General features: G+C 40.4%; 1 protein-coding gene across 5 annotated transcripts in view; it reads right to left on the reverse strand.

Annotated features, from left to right (window-relative positions):
- BANP (BTG3 associated nuclear protein) overlaps positions 1 to 18,552 on the reverse strand; it is a 662,871-nt gene that overhangs the window by 523,714 nt on the left and 120,605 nt on the right. For 4 of the 5 annotated variants that reach the window (XM_073605714.1, XM_073605712.1, XM_073605715.1 and 1 more), the window contains one exon: positions 11,147 to 11,346. In XM_073605714.1, coding sequence (XP_073461815.1) covers positions 11,147 to 11,346 — 200 coding nt within the window. Of the gene's footprint in view, positions 1 to 11,146; positions 11,347 to 15,143; positions 15,271 to 18,552 lie in introns of those variants that run through there. The other variant, XM_073605716.1, reaches the window with a different exon arrangement.

Consider the following 18,552-nt stretch of genomic DNA (forward strand, 5'->3'; position numbering starts at 1 on the left):
CAAAAGGCAATTCAAACAGATAATCTTTCTAAAACTACTTCCTTCTTAATTGCAATCCACTCACAGTTTTAAATAGGGAAGTCTGCAGCTAAAGAATTAGAATGTGATAATTATATTTTTGAAGCATTAGTCAATTACAGCAAATTTCATTCAGATGTTCTGCATCTCCACCTCAGACAAATCCACCCACTGTACCTTTAATTTTAATTTCGGCTGTTGGGTGATAAAGGCAGGATGTGAATACAATTCTTAAAGGCTAAAACCATGTTTTAAAGTAATTGTTAAGCTTTAATTTTTTTTTTTTTTTTTGTTTCAATCTTTTTATTCAGTTTTTTTAAATGACAGTAAAAAAACATGTTATGATGTAACAGAAGAAACTGCATAATGACACTGTCATCAAAATCAGTTGACAAGAAAGTAGTAACAACAACGGATTTAAAGGATAGGAAGTTTAGGCAAAGACCTCCTCAAACAGTCCTTTTTTTGGATATCAGGAACGTCACCAATGTGGGTAACTGTAAAGAGCCCCATATAACAATACAGATTCAGCTATATAATAGGAGAGGAGCAAACATTCAGCCGGCCTTACTTCAGGCCAATATTGTAAGCTTGGCGAAGGGGTCAAGCAGGACTACACCCGCCCACCCTTCCACCTGAGGAGACTCTGACCTTAAGACTAGACTTATTTATCTCACTCTGGGAGCAGCAAATACCGGTAATTAGAAAGGTCAAATATATAGTATCCTTTAATATAACTTGCCATGAGAAGAATAGAAAAAGCAAGTAAGAGGAATAAAAAGAAGTGACCAATAGAAAAGAGCAAAGAAGTGAGACCTTATTAATCCAGGAATCCACCCTGCCATCGGTCCAATGTCAACCTTAAGTATCCAGTACCTGTAGGTAAGAGAGCCAAGGGAACCATACCTTTTCAAACAGGAGTTGTTTGTCCCGGAGAACACTAACCATTTTTTCCTGGAGCATGTTTCAGGTTAGCTTTTGCTTCATTAAAGCTAGGTCAATCACTGGTCTTTTCCAAGCCGTAGCGATTGCTATGTTGGCAGCTAAAACGTGTAGTATACCAAAGTCTGTGTGGACCGGGGAATGTTTTCCACAGGTTTGTTAAGCAATGCTATTCGAGGATCTTTGATAATGTTGACCATAGTGACTGAGTGAATTAATGGACCTGTATCCAGAATTGGCGGACCTTAGGACAAGTCCACCATATGTGGAGAACAGAGACCACCTGGCCACAGCCCCTGAAGCAGGAGGGGGACAAATCCAGGTACATTTTAGAGAGGCGCTCTGGTACTAAGTACCATCTCACAAGCACTTTGTACCCTGCTTCAATCAGGGCAACATTCATAGTGCCCTTATGAATATGTGTAGTCCAAGATTGCCAGTCTCCCACCCCAGGGGTCATGTCCAAGTCCCCCTCCCAGACCATTTAGTACGGAATTTTCGATGAGGGGGAAACAAAGGACCTGTACAACATGGAGATGCAACCACGCTGAAAAGTCTCCTGTATGCATCTGTTTTTGAACTGGGTTCATACAGTAAGATCGGGACTTCTCTTCTGCAGAGAACGCAAAAAAATTGTATATTTGCTGTAGGTGGAAATTCTCAGAAGGGGGAATCTCCAAGTCTTGCATAAAATATGAAGGAGGCCATATACCTCTATGATCAAGCAAGTTACCTATGCGGTAAAGTCCCTTGTTTAGGGTGTATTGAACAATCAAGGAAGGACAGTAATCGATTAGCGTAGATTTTAGTGAATAACTTCAGATCATTGTTAATTAAAGAAATTGGTCTATAATTAGCCACGTCTTTGTGAGGCTTCGGGATAAGCGTTATGTATGCGCTATTGGAACCGAGGTCAATAGAACCCCCCTTTTGGATGGCATTAAAGAAATATGTTAAAGTGTAGCTAATAGGGGAGCAATTTTTTTATAATATAGTGCGTTAAAGCCATCAGGACCAGTTGTCTTACCCAATGGGGCCTGTTTAATAGCCAACAGGACCTCATCAACTGAAATATCCTTTTCCATAAGCTCTCTATGTTCCTCTAACAAAGTCGGAATAGGGAGATTATTCGTGAACTGTGCAAAATCTTGTGAGCTAGATGCATTCTTGTTTGTATACAAGTCCTGAAAAAAAGTTGAGATGTCCTGCAGAACCAACTTAGGATTTTGCATTAGCTTTAATCTTTTTTTAATTAGAATATTAAACATGTCATACTTACCTGCTCTGTGCAATGGTTTTTGCCCAGAGTGCCCCAATCCTCTTTTTCTAGGGTTCCCAACTGGCGCTCCTAGCTCCCCCCCCCCCCCCCACACCCTTACCAAGTGCCCACCATAGGAAGCCGCTTTCTATGGGGGCACTGATGCATGCTTGAACCTGAGCCAGGCTGTTTGTGTCTATTCAGAAACACAGCCTGGCTCGGCACCACCCCCTGCTCTCTGCTTACAGGTTTTGATAGCAACAGGAGCCAATGGCTGCCGCTGCTCTCTGCCAAGCCTGTAAGAGTGTGGAGAGGGGAGAAGAGCTCCTGCAGACATGCACAGTGCTGGATTGAGATCAGGCTCAGGTAAGTATTTAGGGGTGCTGCAAGGGAGCTACTATTCAAAGTTTTTTTTACCTTAAAGTGTTACTTAACCCAGGACCCTGCATTCACTATGTCTGGTCTCCCACAGTACACAGAACATGGAAATGCAATGATTTTAGTAAATATAAACTGCTAAATGCCTTTTCTCTCTAGCAGTATATATAGCAGTCTTGTGAATTCTATCAGTGTCTGACCTGACTTTCTGTCTGGACAGTGCTGATTGGCCCTGTGCTGATAGCAAGCACCCTCCAAAAAAAAAAAAAAAAACTCTCTAACAATATACACCAAACTGAATATGTGCAGAGTGCCTCCTAGGGCTCTGTTCTATCAGCAGATAGATTGGGAACAGTAAAAGAAGGAGAGGATCAGAGAAGTCAGGATCAGTCTTTTTACACAATGCGGAGGAATAACCCCTTAGGTTCGACAGTGAGTATTAACAAGCGTTCTTTACTGCATATACAGACTGATTTTACTGTTGTGGGTTTTGTAACACTTTAATGCAGAGAATGCATTAATGTAAAAAACATTTTACCTTTACAGTCACTTATTGTCCCTTTAAATAGTTTGTTTTGGCCAAGTTGGCCTAATTTGTAGAATACAAAACTTTTTCTGAATGGCTGAGCAGCACTCTTTTGTTCTGGAAGTGGATGGGAAGTTCCTGTACCCCTCCTGGAACACAGTGCTGTACACTTTATGTAGCTGAGGTCACATACTGATTATACAGCACAGACAGCCGCTGCATGTTAGCTGTGGCCAGCTTGTTCCAAACAAACTAATTAAAGGGACAATAAACACGAAGTTAGGCTTTAACCCAATTTCATTGTAAAGTACAGTATAGGTAATCACACGTGTTGAGGAGTTATTTTAGTGTTTACCATAAAGGGAACCTGTTGCTATAAGTATCTTTAGAAAGACATACCTATAAAAAAAAAAAAAAAGAGAGGACATACTTGCTTTTCTAGCTGCCCACCACCAATCTCCGCCATGAAGCTTGGAAATCTTCTAATGAAGTCTGAAGGGAAACTGACACTTCTGGGAGTTTCTAACCCCTGGGTCCCCTGCTGGTGTCCCATTACAGGACACAGTAGTAATGTCTAGGTTTGCAGGAGGAAACTGTGAGCACTCTAGGAATTGTCAGTTTTCCTTCAGACGTTATTAGAAAATTTCTCAGCATTGGAGGGGAGTTCTGTGGCACAGTATATCACAAATAAAAGTAGTGTATAAGGAATGAGCAAATATGGCTTCCCCCACATACATGTATGAAAACAAACTAAATACAGTTACAAATTATCAAACATGGGACAAAAAGCAATAAGAAATGTGCAATGTGCAAAATTCCTTTCAGATATATAAGATTTAACTGAAGAGGATCACTTGGTGGGAAGAAACGCTAGCTTCTTTCTAATGGCAATTATAATATAAGAAAAACAGACTTTTGGGCTTTAGATATGATAGATAACAATGCTGAGAGAGTCAAAAGTACAACATACACAAAAAAAGCCTTGCGCTCTTCGCCAAATTATAAAACCTTATTTGCTAGATAAAGTGCCCAAGAACAGATGAAAGGACTTAAGCCAATAGCTGCTTTCTGTTCTGATCACATGCAGTCTCAATAAAGGAGCAACTGATCACTAACAGCCAAATCATAAAGGGGCTTCCTACTTCTAAAAGGAAAGGTGGAAACTTCTTTACTTGTACGCCAATGTGAAATGGTGGAGTCACCCATGACATATAACTACTGTACACAGTCAACCAAACGATGAGACCTGGTGATGTATTATCCAGGTTATTGGCCATATCTACAATAAATAATCTTCTTGATAACTGCAGTTGCAAACAAACTTTTTCTGCACTTGTTCTGCTAATGCAGTGGTGGCAGACCTCTTCTTCTCCCCATTGAGTTGAGCATGAGGGATATTCTTGGTTTAGAGACTTAGTAAAAAATGAAAAGGTGAGCTAACACCCTATACCCACCTCACCCCCACCCCAGTCCATGCTGCACTTACCTACATGAGTGATACAGTTTGACCGGTTTGGTTGGACAGCACAGTCACATACCAATACTGACCAATCAGAACCACTATGATCCATCCTGGCATCCTAGGAAAGGAAGAGGAAGAACAGCGTGGTTTTCAAACCCCAGGGCGGTTGCACTAAGCTGTGTGGATGGTGAAACTGAATCACCCACAGAGGTGGGTGCAACAGGAACCAGCTGGGGTGGGGAAGGGTGTATGGCATGGGTGCTTAAACTGTGGCTCTCCAGCTTTCGCGGAACTACAAATCTTCTTCATGCCTCTGCCTTGGGGAGTCATGCTTCTAACTGTCAGCGGCCTGCAATGCCTCAAGGGACTTGTAGTTTCACAACAGCTGAAGGGCCACAGGTTGAGCACTCATGGTATAGTGTGTTAGTTCATCTTTTCTGAAAAGATTAACACTTTAAGTTGGCCACATACTATGCAAATTTCATCTGGTTCCAAATGATTCGGTCAAAATTTGCTACGTGGGTGGCCCTATCTTCCCCCCCCACACCTAACATCCTTAGATTTAGATGCAATCCAAATGCAGACACTTTTCAGGTATTCTGACAGCCACCTGCAGCAACTACCACTATACAATAGGCAAAGCGGGAGATTCAGGCCTCGTTCACACCATGGTGTAGAGATGTCAGTTTTTCTCCACATGTTCTGCAAGGTCACAAAAAAAAACAATTGTTCTCTATGTGCCCTGTTCACACCACAACGTGCAGATTTCTTTCTGTGCAGGAATTTGCAACATATATGCAGTTTTCTGCATGGGGAAAAAAAACTGACGTGACATTAACATTGGTGTGAATAGAGCACATAACTGACATGCATGAAAACTGATGTGAAACTGATGTCTCTGCAAGTAAAATCTGCACGGTTTTACCTTCAGTTCCCATCAGTTTTCATGCAGGTATGGTGTAAATAAGCCCACATCCATCTACTCTGTATAACATGGATAGACAAATCTGTTAAGAAAAACATTTACCTTCAGCTCACAGTGTATGGCCAGTTCTACATGTACCTGATAGGTAAAAAAAAAAAAAAAAAAAACTGTTCAGCAACTGCACTGTCTGCAAAGATCCAAACTGAATGTATGGCAAGCTTAAGGGCTCTTTCACACATGCTTGTCTGTTTTCACAGACTCTGCTTGCTCAGCAGGGATCACTCTGTTAATCCCCACTGAGCTGGCGGACGACAAGTTTGTCTCTGCTCACTGTGCAGAGACGGACCTGTCAGAGCCCGCTCTCCTCTGGGGGATTGGATGAACAGATCTGCCCGTCCGTTTTCATCCGCTCCGGTCCTCCAGACGAATGGAAAATAGGGTTTCCATCCATCTGGATTTAGCGGAGCGGATCGGGTGTCAGCGGACATGTCACTGCTGACATCCGTCGCTCCATTGAGGTACATGGAGCATCCGTTCAGGTCCGCCTGAAAAACTGACAAGCGGACCTGAACGGCATGTGTGAAAGAGCCCTTAGGCTCCATTCACATCTAGGCGTCCCGAATAGCAGGCGGAACCGCGATTCTGTTTGCACAATTTTACCGCGATCCGTCGGGCGATGATTGCGGAAAAATCAGGGTGTCATTGGAAGTGACGGGAATCGCAACAGGTGTCCCATGATTTGCCGTGATTCAGGATCGTGGAGAGAATCGAGGCGTTTTGACCCCGTGGTCCTGGGACGCCTAGATGTGAACGGAGCCTTAAGAAGCAAGAAATCTCTGATCTAGTAAATCTGGCTGGATTTTTATAAAAATGTTATATAATGTTACTTTCCCCTAGCAAAAAGATGGAAATGTGTGGTAAGTGACTGGATAAATGAAAGCCTCTAGGGTACTACACCAAGCACTGTTTGAACATGACAGAGAGTACTTAAGGGAAAAAAGACACGAAAAAGAAACAATACATTTATGTACATATAACTTTGCGAGAGCCCTTGAGAAAAATCCATCAGTCAGTGTTCGGGAAAAGTGACTTAGGAGAATTAATCAGTCAAGGTGGATCACATTATTCACATGATCCCTATAAGTTTATAAACCAATCTAGCTACAATAGATGCGGTTTTGTTGTTTACTGTAGTTAGGCATTTCTGATCTAGCTTTTATGTTTTTAAATGCTGTTTGTGATGTTACAATAATAAAGATATTAGTGCTTGAAGTCATGTTGAAAGCCAATTTCAGAAACAAAGACAGCAGGCAAACAGAATATAAACAGAAAAAGCAGCCATCTATGCAACATGAGTCATAGTGACATTATCAAAGTTTAATCAAAAAGTGTTCACGCTGCCTGCAGCATAAAATCTCTTTTTTATACCTCAGTTGGGAAAAACTGAAAAAGTTCTAATCTAAATGTAAAAAATTAAATAGAGCACGGGCGCTGATATGCACTGAAAGGCCTCATTTACATCTGCGGCAGGACTTTTGAACGCTATGAAAAGCGGACCGTGGTGGATTGCTTTTTAGAGCTGGTTGACAGACAGCTTGGAGGCGATAAGCTGCTTTCTGAATGCCTGTATTAAAGTGTATGTGAACCCAAACCTTGTAAAACAACCCAATCAGTTTAAAATAGAAATGTTTGGCAAAACATTTGAAAAAAAATATATATAAAAAAATTATAAATACCTTTTTTTCCTTTTCTCTAAGTGATCACATGACCTCTGTAATCAGCTACATAAGGAGCTTAGAGGGGTGGGGGTGGAGACTGCAGTGGGGTGTGTCAGCAGGAGAAAGCAGTGAAGAGCTGTGCAGCTGGTCATGTCATCACAAGTCTGACCATTGGAGGACAGACAGGCTGTCTTTCCAGCACAGCCAGAAAACCGACCATGGTGGGCTGGATGTGCTCTCGCAGCCATTTTCAATTAAGCAGGGGGACTGGCAGGATCAACAAGATTTTCACACAAAGGAAGCAATGCAAAGAGAACAGAATACTTTTTAGGACAAGCACATGGTACAGCAGGCACAAATCAGGAATGTGAAATGTTGGGGCAACATACTCTTGGTTGTGGCAAAACCCCTACTTACATGAATGGGTCATGCCTTGCAACATTACTGCCTACCAAACATGACCTGTTGTATAAATTTTGTCACACCACATTGTAACAGCAGTGTGTACTAACATGATAGGTGGCCAGGTTAACCTCAGTTGGGTGTTGGTAAAACTGCTTATTTTTTGAGACTTCCTCCAGCTCTCTAACTGAAAGCCCATACAGGAGGTATGAAAAGAGAGCTGGAGGAAGTTTGAAGGAGCCTGGCATTGCACCCACAGATTGTGCAATGCTTTGCAGGCTCCTGTGAAAAAAAACATTATAATTGCAAAAATATGTGCATTTAACATGTTTTTTTAAACTGTGAACTTAGCCTTTAACACGCATTAAAACTATATAATACTGCAATGTGTTTTTCAGCAGTGAGCTCTTGCTCCTTTTGAACTAACCCTAATACTGACTCCTCCCCCTACTTAAATGCTAACACTTAATCAAACCTTATAAATTAGTCCTAAACACTTAATCTGCACCCTAACACCTACCTCTCAACCCTCCTCCCCATGAATCACCTAGGGTGGAGGACCACCACAGGAAAGAGGAGTCCTATTACTCCAGGGGGGTGATCTTTTGACATTTTGACAATATATAGAGATGCATCAGTAAATACCGTAATTCATTATATGAAGTTTGTGTTCGAGGATTTATTACTTTATAATAGGCAAATAATATATGTATATCTGGGAACTTTGGATGATATATAAGTTTTCCTTGAGATTATTCTTGCCATTTGAAGAGCATATGCATCCTCGAAAAAGTAGGCTTTGTTCCAAGAAGCGCACTGGATAAAAATCACCATATGCAAGATAATCTGTGATGTGTGGAATGTAACTATGAAATTTTAATGGATTTTTTTTCCCTACGGATTGACCAGAAGAATTTTATTATCATTTTATAATATGCTATATGCAAAAATAAAAAAAAATGGAATGCTTGTACTTAGGTGTTGGTATTAAAAAATATGTGCATAACTTACAATTTTTTTTTTTTTTTGGACACTTGTCAAACCCTTCACAATGAATATATCAATTATGAAAACAATCAGACCATGTTAAATGAGATTACAATCACTAATGAAAAAGCACAAATCCAGTGACAGTTTTTTTTTTTTTTTTTTTTTAGTGTAGCTTTGTACAGTGTTCCACAAATATGATGGCACCATATAGGGGGAATAATTACACTGTATTGGAAAGGTTTCACATAACAGAGATCAAACTGGTTCTTTGAAGTTGATGTTACTTTAATATCCAAACAATTTATAGAACTGAAGGGTCAGTACACCTAGTTCAGTTATTATGTGGAATCCTTTAGATTGTAAGCTCCATGAGCAGGGCTCTCCTATTCCTTCTGTATGGAAATGTATTGTAATTTACAGTCCTCCTTTATATTGTAAAGTGCTGCATAAACTGTTGATGCTTTTTTTTTAAATCCTGTACAAATATAATAATAATAATAATCTAATTGGACTATCTTGTGGAATCACAAGCAGGAATCTTATATCTTTAGGTGACTTCAGTGTGAGATCTCCCTGACAATGTTCTCTACAGGAGTCTCACTTCTGTTGAAACTTGTGATGTCATGCCATTTAAAGAGTAAAATTCCATCCTAATGGCTGTGTTTGGTATACAGATCTGAGAACCCAAGCACAGAGATTCCCCTGTTCCCTAAGATTTACTGAACCATCAAATGGTTTAAAGCTGAACTCCAGAAAAAAAAAAACTAAATACATAGATTAAAAAAAAAAAATATATATATATATATATATATATATATATATATATGAGGGTTATACCAGCCTAAGAATTTGTATTTCTTTCCACTAGTCCAGAGAGTTGCACAGCTCTGCCACTCTAGCAAAGCAGGAGTCCTGAATTTTCTCTGAGGCAGCTCAGTAAAACTTACAGATTTTGCCCCTTCTCCAGACCATGACTGGACAGTACAAAGAGAAGCAGAAAACTGATAAGTTTAGCTCACTGTCGCTCTGTTCTCCTCTCTTCTCAGCCTGCCCTTTGTTAGCACATGAGCACTGAGACACAACAGATTGGCAACTTTTCTCTATCTGTCAGAATTCTGCTCTACAGGGATTGCTAATACTAGGCCATATTCAGTACTAACAATGCTTGCATTTAAAAAATACATTTATCGATGTAGAAATAAATACAGAAGTATCTTCATTTGTGTCTTTTATATCTGCCTGAAGTTCAGCTTTGATTTGCAAGCATCACCAGAAACTAAAATAACAGTTCAGAGGGAACTAATCTTTAAGGCTTCATGCACACTGGACATTTTTGGACTTTTTACAGCAGCTGTTTTTGGCAGTAGATGTTTTTTTCTACAGTCATTAAACTCTCCATCGTGTTATCCTATCTGTCCATGCTCACATAGGCTGTTATCAGCAGTTTTGGGCAGTAACGTTTTTGAGCAGTAAAAAAAAAAAAAAAAGAGAGGGTTCTGAGAGACGTTTTTTAGCTGTAAAAACACTCAAACGCTGATAAACGCAGATTTTTTAAGCCTGAGTTCTGTTTGGGGTGTCGTCTATTGAACAGTAGCTTGGGATCACACTGGTGAAGGGTGAACAGCGTAAGCGACAAACGCACAGCATTCACATGCAATGTCTGTGCGATGCGATTTGAGCCATAAATTTTGTATGGCTCCAACTGGATCGCACTCAACACTAAATGTTGTTGGAAGCCTTTTCTCGCTGCAGCCAATTAAATCCGATTCCAGTGCGGCCCAAAAGAAGGATCCTGTACCATTTTGGTGTGAGCTGTAATCTTGGTTGTAGCCTCTCCAAAGGTTAATAAAATGATGTAATGGACATGCGCGTAAAGTTAAAAAATCTCCCCGGATAACTACGCAGCCCTGTATACATATTTGCAAAATATCCATAGGATACATGACGGGATAGCAAAGGATGGGTCCAGAATCGTCGTCGACGGCTACTTCCCTCCCCCAGTTGTCTCTGTCTGCACACCATCCTTAATAAAATCTGTAGCCTAGCCTCATTAATTTTCTGCATCAAAGGATCCAAAAACACAGCAAGAACAAGCAAAATAGCGCCTGAACAATGCAGTGCTTCCTCTGTCCTCTAGAACTCTCTCTGCTCTGAAAATGGTCACTAAACAACAGGCCTTGCAGAGATGCATTGTGGGTAAATGAGCTAATAGCAGAGAGGTGGCTTCGAGCTAAAAAGAACGGAAAAAAACGCTATTGCAAAAATGTTGAAAAACTCACTGCAAAGCTACTGATGGTTTTGTAACGTTATACAGTGTGCATGAGGCCTTAAAGATCACTATTACACTATCTATTGTGTGATGAGAACTGATCAGTTAGATTAAACACTATATTTCTCTTACACATTAGGAAAGAATTATTTAATAGGCATGCACATTCTAAAGTATAAACACTGTAAACAAAACAGATCAAATAAATAAACAGTAACAAACTGTGGCTTATGTCTGCTGGACATATTGTTCTCCTACCATCGCACTTTGTTCCAGGTCTGAGTGGCTCCAAGTGGTGATCCCGCCACCATGGGTACTTGGATGGGGTTTTGATTTTTGTTCATGATCATATCCAGTTTCTCCTCCAGTGATTTACAAGTGGCCTCCAGAACCTGCAGCTTGGACTCGATGCTGTCCAGCCTCAGACAGATGGTCTGGTTGATCGAGAACAGGAACGACTGCAAAGGAAAAGTACCGCTCTTCAAGATCGAACAGCAATGTTCACGCAGAAAATAAAACCAAGCCTATTGGTATAACTTGTATATCCTAAGATTTTAAATAACAGCTGATGAAGTAAAACTTGCCCAGCCTGACTTCCTACCATCATTGTCAAAGTTACAGAACTGAGCTTTATAGGGATAGTACTGACTTTAAAGCAGTACTCCAGGCAAACAGCCTATTAGACAGATGAAATACATATACACTGTATTGCCAAAAGTATTGGGACACCCCTCCACATCATTGGATTCAAGTGTTTCAATCAACTCCATGTCCACACATATATAAAATCAAGCACCTAGGAATGAATACTGCTTCTATAAACATTTGTGAAAGAATGGGTCGCTCTCAGGAGAGCAGTGAATTCAAGCATAGTAGTGTGATAGGTTGCCACCTGTGCAATAAGTCCATCCATAAAATGTCATTGCTACTAAATATTTCACTGTCAACTGTTAGTGGTATTATAACAAAGTGGAAGCAACTGGGAACAACAGTAACTCAGCCACAAAGTTTTAGGCAACATAAAATGATAGAGCGGGGTCAGCCCATGCTGAAGCTCACAGTGCGCAGAAGTCGCCAGCTGTCTGCAGAGTCAATAGCTACAAACCTCCAAACTTTGTGTGGCCTTCAGATTAGGATAACAACAGTGCATAGAGAGATTCATGGAATAAGTTTCCACGGCCGAACAGCTACATCCAATCCTTACATCACCAAGTGCAATGCAAAGCGTTGGATGCAGTGGTGTAAAGCACGCCGCCAATGGACTCTAGAGGAGTGGAGACATGTTCTCTGGCGCGAGGAATCACGCTTCTGTCTGGCAATCCGATGGACGTGTCTGGGTTTGGCGATTGCCAGGAGAACAGTACTTGCCCGACTGCATTATGTCAAGTGTAAAGTTTGGTAGAGGGGGGATTATGATGAGGGGCTGCTTTTCGGGGGTTGGGCTTGGCCCCTTAGCTCCAGTGAAGGGAACTATTAGGGTGTCAGCCTTTTGGTCAATTTCATGCTCCCAACTTTGTGGGAACAGTTTGGGGATGGCCCTTTCCTGTTCCAAAATGACTGCGCACCAGTGCACAAAGCAAGGCCCATAAAGACATGGATGAGCGAGTTTGGGGTGGAGGAACTTTTCTAGCCTGCACAGAGTCCTTACTTAAACCCAATAGAACACCTTTGGGATGAATTAGAGCAGAGACTGTGAGCCAGGCCTTGTCGTCCAACATCAGTGCCTGACCTCACAAATGCACTTCTGGAAGAATGGTCAAACATTCCCATAGACACACTCCTAAACCTTGTGGACAGCCTTCCCAGGAGAGTTGCAGCTGTTATAGCTGCAAAAGGTGGGCCAACTTAATATTGAACCCTACGGACTAAGACTGGGATGCTATTAAAGTTCATATGTGTGTGTAAAGGCAGGCGTCACAATACTTTTGGCAACATAGTGTATGTGTAACTGTTTTGCTGATATTTGTAATTCCGTCTCACTAGTCAAGTGATTCACACACCACTCCCACCCTGCAAAACCTGGACGATTATTCTACTGTTTATTGGTCTAACTTTATAGCTTCCCATGTTGTCCACTCAGGTGGACAATAAATAAGCAGTATAACACTGACTTATTATCTAAAAAAGCAACATGGAAGCAGAAGGGTGACATCGGAAAAAGGATCCTTTAACAGAGTACAATATAGAATAAGAGCACAACACTGGGGGTACAATGTTGGCCAGAACTAAGAAGAAAAAATATTTTGGGGGTGCTTTTTTCAGACGATAGGAAAGAAATGAGAAAACTGTATGTCCTGGCAGTGAGGAAAGTCAATACAATTCTGGGCATAACTAGAGGGATCACCAGCAGGAGGAAGGAGGTCCTAATTCCTCTATATAGATCTTTATCTCACTAGAGGGATCACCAGCAGGAGGAAGGAGGTCCTAATTCCTCTATATAGATCTTTAATTATCACTGGAGGGATCACCAGCAGGGTGAAGAAGGTCCTACTTCCCCTATATATATCTTTAATTATCACCTGCGGAATCCCCAGTGGGAAGAAAAGAGGTCCTAATTTTTCTATACAGATCTTCTGGAGACCTCACATACATAAAAATTTTGATAATATAAAACGAGTCCAGAGATGGGCAACAAAAATGGTGAAAGGTCTGAGGGATAAAACATACCAGGAGAGACTGCAGGAACATACTATGTACAGTCTGGAGTAAAGAAAGGAAAGAAATGACATGACTGGACCCTTTAAACTGAACTTCACTTACTCAATAAATATTGACTATTTTTAATCCTTATGCTGCTAGCATTAGCAAATAGATAGAAAAGTATCTCATGTTTACTTGTTTTAAACTTTTTTTTTTTACATTCCTGGTTTCCAGGCCTAGGTAAATTATGTTATACATCCCAGGAGTTTTCAGGGAGAGAGGAGGGGTTTTCTCAGCTAAGCACACACCCCTGCATGCATGCCTGAGCTAAGGGCACACGGATTCCAGAAAGTAAATGCTACATGAATCATCTGCCCTTACTCAAGATGGCCAAGGCTTTGAAATGTTTTTGAATGTGATTTGTCAGCAAAATAAAGCATGGAGCAATAGATGCATAGGGGAGTTTGCTTTGACTATTAAAATAATATAATAGCATGTTTGGTTTGTGGTGCTCAGAGGCAGTGTAGTTCTGCTTTAAATTCATAAAGGGTATGCATAAGGTTCAGCCCTCCTAAACCAAGAACCAGGGGACATGATCTCCTACTAGCAGGAGGAAAGTTTAAAACTACCCCTAGAAATTATAATTTTACCAAAAAGCACACCAAATCACCAGAATATAATAGAAGTCTATGACTCAGAGCAGCCAACCCGCAGGAAAGCCACAAGTGTACTGTGCTCTACCTGCGGATCAGTGTAAAAGCAGCCTAATATGCCTCTTTTATAAATGCTAATATGCCCATTGTTCAAAAGTGCAGCGTATGTGATGTTTAATACACTGACCTTTTCCTCTTCCAGCTCTTGCTGGCATCGCTCTCCAAGCTGCTAAGAAGGTCCCAGGCAAAGTGGGACAGGAGACCGGCGCTACAGAGAAAGCATCGGCTTATGCGGCTCCTGCCCCCTCCGCGGGCACTTGCTTCCTCAACTGCCGGTGCCATCTCCATGCACTCTGATGCTCTGGGATGGCGGATCAGCAAGCCGTTGATCGGAATCTGGGCACATCAGATGGCTCGATTGGCCACGGTTTGAGCACCCCTGCTCTATTAGGTAACCCAATTCACATATATGCATTTCAGTTGTGTATTTAGCATAAGATGAAAGGCTTCCATGCTAAACTCTCATTACTAGAAAGGCCAAGACTACTATCTCTCTCCTCTATCTGCCCCCATGAAGCTCAGGTTTACAAAGTACAATTTAAGTTTAAACAGAACTTGCAGCTATCCCCAATTAGCAGACTACTGAACATATTACTTGTAATTGGAAGCTGATCAGTCATTTACACACAGCTTGTTGCAGGGATTTCTGTTACATCTCTGATACTAGATATTTTGTATGACTCTGATATGGTGTGTTGGGAACAGCGAGTGCAATAATGGGACCAATGGGACACAGCCTCCATGTAAGAAGAGAGCAGTTCACTTCTCTTGACCTTTAATATAGCGTAATATTTACAACATAGGAACTGAAAGCTTAAGTGTCCTCGCTAGGAATATTTATATATGAAAGTCACATTATGCTTCCTACAATGCCCTAAAACATCAAAACCTATATTACAAACCTTGCTGCATATTCCAGATGTGTAATTTTCAGAAATAAATCCAGCTACGAGATTAAGCTGGGCCATAATTTACCTTCATTCTTTACAAGCTCGCTGACAGAGAAACAGAGGTAAAACGCAGGAATTTAATCTCTACCTTTGCTCAGAAAATGATTTGCATTAACATATCATTTGTAGGATTATATTTGAGGAATGCTAAGCTTGCCATCTAGTGGTGGAAAGTAAAAATGACAAACTGGAAATTGTTATCTATAGGACCAATTGGGCTCCTACACTATACACTGTGAGTTTAGATGGCACAGTTTCAAATTTTGTGTTTATCAGTCACAGCTGCACAATGAGGTGAACAATTATCAGATAACTTGTACGACAAAAGAATACAGATGGTTTTTGCAGATATCATCACATGCAGTGGTGCTGCTCACCCATTCCTGAGCTTTTGTGTTAATAGTCTGCGAGCGCCACACAACACAAGCTTTAGAGCTCAGAGTATGCTACCAAACAGAACAAAATTCTTTGCTTGCTTGATAACAAGCTCTGCTTGCTGACCCCTCACCCATTACAGCTCTGGATTACTGTACAAGTAAGTTTAGACATAGTGCAGATAATAATAACGGGAATGGATGTGTATAAACAGATGTATTCCCAGGCAGCATAATCCACTTCCACAAACATATTAAAGTATCCCTGTACTAAGACCCCCCACACACACACAAACACAATGAGATTACAAATCAGGACACCAAACCTAAATATCAATCTATTTTCTAACATATGGTCAACCCATATTTGAACAAATTACTTCTGCTTTGATTGAGAATGGAAAGATGTTTAAATGGATTCTACAGCCTTTCAAACATTTTATACATATTAGTACAACCTTATACATAAATATTAGCAAATTGCATGCTAATGTTTAAAAAAAAAAAAAAAAAAAAAAACACAATTTCTGTGCTCACCATAAAAATCCTTTTCCATTTGGGGGGGGGGGGGGGACAGGAAGTCCTAAGTTTGAGGTTATACTGCTGCCTACATAAGGATAGGATACTGGCAAAAAAATAGGGTAGACCAGGCCATGATAACCCCCTTCCACTAACAGCATGCCTCAGGTACATAGCAAAGCAATACTATTTTGCATAAACACAGAGGGATGTAACCCATGTCATTTAAAGGACTCCAAGAAAAAGATTCTCCTCTCTCATTCTCTCATCTTTTAAAAGATCCAGGAAGTCTTAAACATTCCTGATGTTCAAAAGCAGACCAACTGAGGGGTGAGTAACACGGTGAACAATCACTAACAGGCCCAAAAAACAAGAAACTGGGGACTGCCTGCAGTTTAAAGGGCTTCCTGAAGCTGCCTTCCACTGAGGCAACAACATTCACCTGGTAGAACTTAACCACTTCAGCTACAGAAGGCTTTACCGCCTTCATGATCAGGCCATTTTTTTGCTATTCAGCACTGCGCTACTTTAACTGGTAATTGCTCGGTCGTGCATCACTGTACTCCAAATGGAAGTTATTTTTTAAAAAAAATCACACAAAAAGAGCGTTCTTTTGGTGGTATTTGATCATCTCTTTTTTTTTCCTATTTTTTGGTTCCCCTTCCTTCTGCTACCGAACCCCTGGGAATGTCGCCTGCTTGCCCTACTCTCCTCTCCTTCTGGCTGCTGCAGGGTATCTTCAAGATCAATAGTGGAGGAAGTGGAGGAAGAGGCTGGTAATTATGTAATTTACAGGCCCTTCCTTTTCTGAATGGACACTGTGAGTGATCGGTAACTGTCGCAACTGAATAACTGAAGAATAGTAAACATTGTTTACAAAGCTCCAGTTTGTGAATGAACAGGGAGTCTGTGCAAAGCTCTTTCTGTTCATTCATACTATGCAGCTGAGGCTGCAGAGAGGGAGACTGAGGACTGTGTTCTCTTTGTTTAGACCACTGACATTTCACCAAAGCCACCTAACAGGACTGCTAAAAAATTGAAAATAAATAAAATATTAAAAAAAATAAGAAAAACTATTGACACCATCCACTTCCCTACTGACACTGTCCACTTTAAGGTAGGCTAAGTTTATATTTTTACAGTGACATTTGTCTTATAATATTTTTCTAAGTTTTCCTTACTATTTAGCTATTTAGTTAGCCCATGCTAGTTAATTTCTTCTTTTTTTTTTTTCTTTTTTAAAAAGGGGGGGCACGAACCCCAGTGATCTTTGATATTTTTCATGTTGCTCATATCTCCACCTCTCAAAAGTTGCCTACCCCGGTATAATCCCATACATGTTTAAGGTGCCTATCTGCTTCAAATACAATATGCATGACCGAGAATCACTCTCTTTAATGCAAATTTTTCTTACAAACAAGTAAGAAGAGTGTAGGTAGTTAACAAAGGATATTGGGGGTATTACCATTATAAAGTCAGCATATTAAGGGGTAACTCCACTATTATGGGGGAGATAATAGCAAATAAAAAATAATATAGCATATACAATTGCTACACGTCATACTGTAATTTAATTATTTAAAAAATTGCCTTTCCTTTTCAATCTGCAGCTCTGTAATTTTCAGTAAAATGCAATGATATATGGCAACCTGGAGGCGTTCTGCACACACATGGTGTACAGAACTCTCCCCAGAAATGCCATTTCCTACTTGTGTGATTTACTCACTGATTTTCCCAGAAGTCTGCACTATGATACAAGTCAGATTTTGGGCATCCCCTGCAACAAAAATGTCATTTTTGGTTATATACACGCCCGAAGGGAAATCACATCTAAAGGGATGCACTTTCCTCATTACAAATCTGCAAGTGCAGCAGCTGACTGATGATTATAAAATCACTTACATTCACTCAGAACATGGAAACAGACAAACAGCTATTTCTTCAGAATAACAAAAGGTAGGAATCTGCAACAAAGTATGTTAAAATCCCTGTGGATTACACTTTAAATACACAGTATTTTCCCCAATATACAGTATGTTGTCTTACAGTTACAAGCATCCTTTTTCTATGTGCACAGTTTAACACTGCTCCACTAGTAACTGATTGGCTAAGAATGATGATCCTAGGAGCCTAAAATCAAGACAGATTTAGGTAAAAATGCTAGTTGTTTAAAAATGAAATTCTAAGGGTTTTTTTATTAACATATATGACTGAATGAAATTGTTTCTTTCTCAGTATTTGCTTAGGGATCATCTTTAACCGCTTCAGCCCCGGAAGATTTGGCTGCTGAATGACCAAGCCATGTTTTGCGATTCGGCACTGCGTCGCTGACAAGTGTGCAGTTGTGTGACGTTGCACCCAAACAAAATTGATAGAGCGACAATTTTGAAAAATATTTTGTACTTTTTACTATAATAAATATCCACATTTTTTTTTTAAAAAAAAGCTAATTTTATCTCAGTTTAGGC

Source organism: Aquarana catesbeiana, linkage group LG11 (genome assembly GCF_042186555.1).
Source record: "Aquarana catesbeiana isolate 2022-GZ linkage group LG11, ASM4218655v1, whole genome shotgun sequence".
Taxonomy (NCBI): domain Eukaryota; kingdom Metazoa; phylum Chordata; class Amphibia; order Anura; family Ranidae; genus Aquarana; species Aquarana catesbeiana.